The sequence below is a fragment of the Portunus trituberculatus genome, chromosome 40, assembly GCF_017591435.1.
Source record: "Portunus trituberculatus isolate SZX2019 chromosome 40, ASM1759143v1, whole genome shotgun sequence".
NCBI lineage: Eukaryota > Metazoa > Arthropoda > Malacostraca > Decapoda > Portunidae > Portunus > Portunus trituberculatus.
In genome coordinates, this window is record NC_059294.1 from 23,591,972 (window position 1) to 23,599,471 (window position 7,500).

The 7,500-nt window shown below is 38.9% G+C and overlaps 1 protein-coding gene across 2 annotated transcripts in view; it reads left to right on the forward strand.

Moving 5' to 3' along the window:
- LOC123515918 (glutamate [NMDA] receptor subunit 1-like) overlaps positions 1-7,500 on the forward strand; it is a 23,634-nt gene that overhangs the window by 1,952 nt on the left and 14,182 nt on the right. For both annotated transcript variants that reach the window (XR_006678013.1, XM_045274817.1), the window contains exons 5-8: positions 1,553-1,767; positions 2,846-3,010; positions 3,609-3,715; positions 5,054-5,214. Coding sequence is in view for 1 of the 2 variants with exons in the window: in XM_045274817.1 (XP_045130752.1) it covers positions 1,553-1,767; positions 2,846-3,010; positions 3,609-3,715; positions 5,054-5,214 (648 nt within the window). In the remaining variant the exon portion in view is untranslated. The remainder of the gene's footprint in view (positions 1-1,552; positions 1,768-2,845; positions 3,011-3,608; positions 3,716-5,053; positions 5,215-7,500) is intronic.

Below are 7,500 nucleotides of genomic sequence, written 5' to 3' on the forward strand. Positions count from 1 at the left end.
TATAGTGTATGGTGACAAAAGTTCATAGATTTGATACATTTTCGTTTATTCTGATAGAGATGTTTCACACAGAGCTGGGCGCGACTTAAATTTTTTTGGGTGCGATGTTGTCAATCATGCCGTGTTATTTAGTAAGCTTTCTTCTATTGGAGTAACTAACCCCTTGCTTGGATGGCCAAGGGAGTTTCTGTTAGGGTGCAAGATGAAAGTTGTGGTCCACGGTTTTTCGAGTCATGACATTGTTGTTTTGACTGGTGTCCCTCAAGGATCTGTTGTAGGACCTAGCTATCCAGTTCTTGCTTTATATTAACCATATTGTTTCTGGACTCAGGAGTAAAGTTGTCTTGTTTGCCGATGACTTGAAACTCAATCTTGCTCTTCCACTTACCACATCACATGAGTTACCTGCTAATACTATTATAGTATTATTATAGTATAGTATGTGTCTGTTGTATGGAAGGCATCTTTCTTGGGGCCTTCCTAGTCAACAAATGTGCTCATATTCACTTCAGCAGTTATAATTTTGTGTGTGTTGACTATTATGTTGGGGTGAATCCTGTTCCGGATAAGGATGAATTTAGAGATCTGGGTGTTTTAGTGGATTCTGCCTTGAAATTTCACTTGCATATAAGAAAAGTTTTCTGCAAAGTGAGTGGTGTTGCTAACATCCTCAAAAGTACAATTGTAGAACCCCGGAATTCATGGTACAAGTTTTCACCACAAACATTAGACCTATTGAATTCTGTAGTGTTTTGTGGAATACAGGTTATGTAGGTGACTTGCAATTTTTGGAATTGGTGCAATAACAATGGACTAAGGAAATTAGTGGACTGACAAACCTCTCACACTGAGTGTTTAGTATTTCTAAATTTAATTTCTATTAAAGGAAGGTTATTCTGAGCCAATCTCATTATGGTTTGGAATATTATGAATGGTCACTGTCCTTACCTTGCTCACCTGTTCATGTGGGTAGGTGATGGCCACACTAGAGGCCACTGTAAAAAGTTATTCAAGCCACATCATGCAACTGATGTAAGAGCATGATCTTTCAGTGTTAGAGTTGTTGGGCCTTGGAATTCTCTTCCTGAGGAAGTTGTGTCTGCTTCTTCATTGCCAATAATTAAGCAGAAGCCGAGTTAATTTTTGATTGATATTCTTTTTGAGTTTTTAAAGTTGTCTGGAGTTGTCTTATTTTCCCTGCATCCATACTAGCCATCCATTGCCTTTTGGTTTGTTTTTCTTCTTTTGCTCTATTGGATAGAGGATACAGAAGATACTGGTGAGGGACTGCTCTCATCATGGTAAGATGACCAGTCTTACCAATTGTTTCATTGTGATATAATATTACTGGTTGGAATTAAATATTTGACTAACCTTAGCTGGGCTACTTTTGTCCTACAGACATGACTATCCTCTTACCATGTATAATGTAATTAACTACAGCACCTGGTCCTGCCAGAAGTGCATACTAGATGTTCAATCAACATAAAGATATAAAGAATGCTTTGTGTTTCATGGCTGAAATGATACTGATTATGCGTCCTTCCTATAGCTCTGCCCCTGACACCGCCGCGTGGAGTAGTGAGGATCTTGACAGGGCTCTGGCTGCTGCTGGCCCTCATCCTGGTCACTGTATACAGGTCTAACCTCAAGGCAATGTTAATCCTCCCAAAAATAAACCTTCCCTTTGACAACTTGGACCAGCTGACGCACACCGAAATACCTGTCTGGGTGTCACTCAACTCAATGCTTCATGCTGCCGCTGTGGTAATTTATGAGTAATTTCTGCTTACTAGAAAAGAACAGGAGGCTTCAGATAAACAATAGAGACAGTAGAATACATTTCTTGTTTTCCTCTCTCTCTCTCTCTCTCTCTCTCTCTCTCTCTCTCTCTCTCTCTCTCTCTCTCTCTCTCTCTCTCTTCCTTCCTTCCTTCCTTCCTTCCTTCCTTCCTTCCTTCCTTCCTTCCTTCCTTCCTTCCTTCCTTCCTTCCTTCCTTCCTTCCTTCCTTCCTTCCTTCCTTCCTTCCTTTCTTTCTTTCTTCTCTTTCTTTCTTTCTTTCTTTCTTTCTTTCTCTTCTTTCTTTCTTTCTTTCTTTCTTCTCTTTCTTTCTCTCTCTCTCTCTCTCTCTCTCTCTCTCTCTCTCTCTCTCTCTCTCTCTCTCTCTCTCTCTCTCTCTCTCTCTCTCTCTCTCTCTCTAGATCAAAATAACAACTGTGATGTGAGAAGAGACTGTCTGTGAAAGGTTGGCTATTTGTTTTGTTGCAGTGGCTAATATAATTCCTTTCTTGTCCTGCTTCTTCATGATGAGTTGATAGTATTGCTAACTAGGTGAAAACTACTAACTGATCTTGAAACATCTTTAGTTCATCAAGATCATCATGTCACATGCTTGGCATGCCTGTCTTCTAGGATGTGAAATTGTTGAGAGAGAGAGAAGTTTTTCTTGTGATTAAGAAATGCTATGACTTTGGCATGTGTCACTTCCATATTTTGGCCATCACTGATACACTGAGAAATCTAAAGGAAAGACGTATTGGTGATGAGAGGCTCTCAGTGGAGATTGAACCTGTGACAGATACTAAGTGTGAGTAGATGCACGAGTCTTGCATCCTGTCAGGCTATGATGATCACAAAGGTTGGAGTGATTTCCTTTTAACTACACATATGGACATAGTATATATAGAATTTTACTCCATCACTGCAGCACAGGACTTACTTAACATTAAAGAGATGAAAAATAGTTGATTAATGTAATGTAAAGTGAATGCATCATAAACTGTGGTGGATCTTACTCAAATTTTTATTAGTTTCATCAAACTCATCTCTTCTTTCTTGTTCACAGAATGGAGAGAAAAACTCCACCATGGGACGCTTCAATTCTCTTATAAACAGTGTGGGAAAGCCTAACAATGTAACTCAAGCAATAGTGGATCTGGTAGCAGGCCGCCAAGCCCTGGCTGCCCCTCGTTCCGCACTGGTTCAAATATTGCACTCGCTCTTCACAATGGTAACATAAGCAGTATACTGTTCACACTTCCACTTCACTAAAGAACCAAGCTACTGTGTCCATGGGAAGCTGAACAAACTAATGGTTTAAAAAAAAATTTTGGTCTGCGCTCAATGTTTGAAAAAGACTATTCTTATATCATTAAATGAGATATTAATCTTATGCTTAACAAAACGTGTTCCCAAGCATTTCAGCTTCATACTGCGAATTATTTCAACAGACTGTAGTGGAACATTTTCAGTGGTAGTTTCATGACTAGCAACACCTAAATTAGAATTTTGCTTCTTTAATTAGCAAAATCTATGGGAGCTTGACTAATTAGCTAAATCTACGGGAGTTTGGCTAATTAGCAAAATCAATGGGAGTTTGACTAATGAGCCATGTGGCCTTTAACAGTTAGTGCATGTGAGAGGTTTAGGTATTTCTAAATGGTCTGTGTACTCCATTGTTACTCATTGATTGAAGTAATATTTTCTAAAGTAGAAATGGTATTTTTTAAGTAATGTTTGTATACTTCAAGCATACAGATACTTTCTTTAGATGAAGAACTTCTATAGTTACTTTAGATGAAACTGTTTCCACCATTTTATTTTTCTAGACAGGAAAGTGTTCTACATACCTTATGTCAGAGAGCTTCCTCAAGACCAACATCGGGTGCCTCATTCTCCAAAAATATTCCCCCCTAAAGGACCAACTGGACCCTATGTGAGTAGGATTTACTATATTTCTGTGGTGAATTCTTGGATTATTATTCTCATAGTTTTCAGCATATTCTATTGTTTAAACATTTTTTAGTATTAGTTTTTGTGGTTTTAAATGTTCTTGTGTTTCTAATGTACTGATGAAAAAACATCCATGAGAACTCTTATTCTCACTGTAGTCCTTTGAAAATATTCTCTAGAAAAGAACAATATGCTCAAAATGCCAGAAGCTTCTCTACTTTGCCTTATAGGAATCCTAAGAAGGGATTCAAGCAATAGGACAAGATACAGATATGAGATTGTAAAGATAGGGTGACAGCATAAGGAGAAGGATTAGTGATTAAGAAAAATCAAGAATGTTGGCCATATCTCCAAGATACTCAGGAATACAAGTAGGGTGTAGCACTAGTTGCTCTGGGTCATAGAGGATAGCAAAGTTAAAGGCTATTTGACTTGGATAGTCTGTGAAAGGAGAAGAAACAGTGGTGAATATTGAAATCTACAAGATTGGAGATCTCCATTAAAGGAAAGAGTCAAAATGTGCTCCAGTTTGGAAGTGGAGATGTCCATAAAAGGAAAGAATCAAAATGTTCTCCAGTTTATAAGTTAAGTAGTCAAAGAATTACTTTTAGTTAGAGGAGTTAATTTAGAGGTATAGGGCACAAATTAATTTAGTCGGACTGTTAGAAAGTGACTCCAAAGTCAATCAGATTCAAATGCATGAGCACGAGAGCAAGATAAATTGTTGTGCGCATAGATGCAACATCTATCCTTGAAATGAAAGTTTAGGAGAGAACAGGAAATGGACTACTGTCAGTTGCCTCAGATGTCTGTGTTTCAGTGAGAGCTGGTGTTCTACAGATTGAAAATTCTTTTTTAGATCTAAGACCATGAATGTTGCAAATTTAATGAAAAAAAGTTGAGCAGGAAGTCTAGACTTTTAGGATTAATAACAGTAGAGGAGTCGGACCTGGGGATATTTATGATCCCCTCCTATGATTTTTTTAATGTTATGGCCTATAGTGCCTGTAGGTATACTTGTAGAGTATGTAAGGGAAGCACTGGTAGGCTTCCACCCATTAGTGGCGGAGGCAGTTTTATTTATAGTGGTGGTACCCATATTAGGCCCCATATCACCACCCAAGTGCATCTTTGGTGTAACCACCTAGAATCTGGGTATCATGGTGACATGTAGGTAACTTTAAACCACTCAACAAAATGGCAAAGTTTCAAGGTGGCATGTGGTGGGATTTGAACCTGCACGTGGACATCTGCCTGATTCCACACTTACCACCTTATCCACTGCACCATTGTCTGTTAATTTACGGGTATCTTTTCTCAGACTACGTAACTTGCGGGAGTTTGGGATCTTAAATCGGATGTACCATCGGGGAGTAGTAAATGCTGAAGAGTGTCTCAAGTCCATATCAGCAAAATTGGATGACTCCTGGCGTGCCCTCAGTCTAGAAGATTTCTACGGTGTTTTTTTAGTATACTCTTGTGGTAAGGAAGTGCAGCCTAAATATTTGTACTGCAATATCATAGTATTTCTTGAATATTCCAAACCAGGTTATCAGGTTATCAGATTCAGATAAGACTATATATATATATATATATATATATATATATATATATATATATATATATATATATATATATACAGTAATACTTCGAGATATGAACGCTCCAACATACAATTTTTTTATATACAACAAAAAATTTCATGTAATTTACGTGTTAAAATATGAAGATTTTTTTAAGATACAAATAGCCATCGGTAGGTGGCGCAGCGATCGCTCAGCTACCCGCGTTCACCCAAACATTCAGTTCACGTTGTGTATCGTTGTTCATCCTTTTTATGCATGTATGTGTCTGTGCTCCTCAGCAGTGTGTATTTTTTCTTAAGTTTTGTGAACTCAAGACCTAGTGATTATGGGTTTCAAAAGTAGAAATAAGAAGGCTGGAAAGAAGAAACTTATAAGAGTCTCGCAATGGATATGAAACACAAGATTATTGCAAAATATGAACGTAGTGTGCGTATCTGTGACTTGGCCCTGTGCACTAACGCTAGTAGTAACTGTAAAGTCAAACTATTGTTGGTGTATCATTCTGAGAATCCCAGGGCCTTTAACCCATAAGAGGTCAACATACCTTTACATCACATATACTCATCCTGGTCACCAAAAATCACTTTTTTGTTTATTGTTCCATATGTATGAAAATGATCACAAAACTAAAAAAAAATAAGTTAAAGTTCAAAATCGGCATTTTTAAATGTCCCGCTGGGGCTTTAAACTTGGCTCGCTGGGCGGTTCTGCCAGACGTACGATTTTTGTTTTTCTTGATTTTTTGTTGTTTACCGACCTTTTAAGAGCTATAAATGATAATCTACGATAAGTAAGTGTACAGTATTATGGGTCCTTATTATTTAAGACAGTTGCATGTTTTCATATATAGTTAATTTCCATTTTTTTAAATGAAGCAGTTTTATTACAAAATAATTATATTTTTTTGTCTAACACTACAAGTACCCTTTGGCTTCCTTCACATTATTTACACTATAAATGATAATCTATGACATAACAGCTCATCAATCTCAGCGAAAGTTAGAGAGCGGTGACGCGTTCCTGCCATTGTGACTCATAGCCAAGTGATGGATGGGGACGCTCCGACGCGAGGAAACAGCAGCGCGTGCACAGTGAGACGGGGTTGGGGGGGGAGGGCTCACGCATGTGTTCAAATGGCAGGAAGCCGTGCTAAAATATGCTAGACACATACAGAAAAATAATTCATGTAAGCAGAAGGCATTTGGAAGTAGTAGAAGGCGGGAAAGTGACGAACGTACTTGTACGTGATTGACCACAGGAAGTAACCTCCGATTTCACGTACTTGTACGTGATTGACCACATACGGGTTAAGGCACATAAGGTGTTAAAAGAGAAACTCCAGCTCATGTGGCATGCCACTAGTAAGGCATGGGTAACTCCCCAATTCCTCCTCCTTACTACATATACGAAGTTCTGTCACAGTGTCGGTAAGTACGAATGCAAGTTGAGAGTTTTCGCTCGCACTAACTCGGCAGGTTTGGCGAGAAACACATAAAATAGCCTGTATTCACATACTGATTACACTTGGAAATTCAATAAACGAGTGAGTACAAATGGTGTTCTGCCCACAAGTAACTCTTCCTCTTTGCAATGCAAAAAACTAGAAGTCTAGATGCTATGGTTACCAAAATGTCACAGGTTGAATGAGGTGGTATCATCGGTGTTCATGGCCTTGCGTCCGATTGGGTTTAGCGGCCTTGGCTAGATCAATAGAAATCAGCCCCCCCCATCTCTCTCTCTCTCTCTCTCTCTCTCTCTCTCTCTCTCTCTCTCTCTCTCTCTCTCTCTCTCTCTCTCTCTCTCTCTCTCTCTCTCTCTCTCTCTCTCTCTCTCTCTCTCTCTCTCTCTCTCTCCCGATCGCCTGTTCTGATACCAGTCTCATTCAAATGTTGTTTCCACGCTACATGGCGAGAGACCCGAGTTTTTTATTATTATGTAGGGAAGAGGGCCAGCCAAGGACAAAAAAAAGAAAGTTAGAAAAAATCCCTCTTGAGCGCTGGCTCTCCAAAGAGTACAAAAAGTGCCAAAACCGTCAGCCAGAATTAGGGGAGCAAATGCCTCGATACCTCCCTCTTAAAAGAAGACAAGTTATAGGAATTCGGAAATACAGATGCAGGGAGGGAGTTCCAGAGTTTACCAGTGAAAGGGATGAATGATTGAGCATACTGGTTAACTCTTGCAT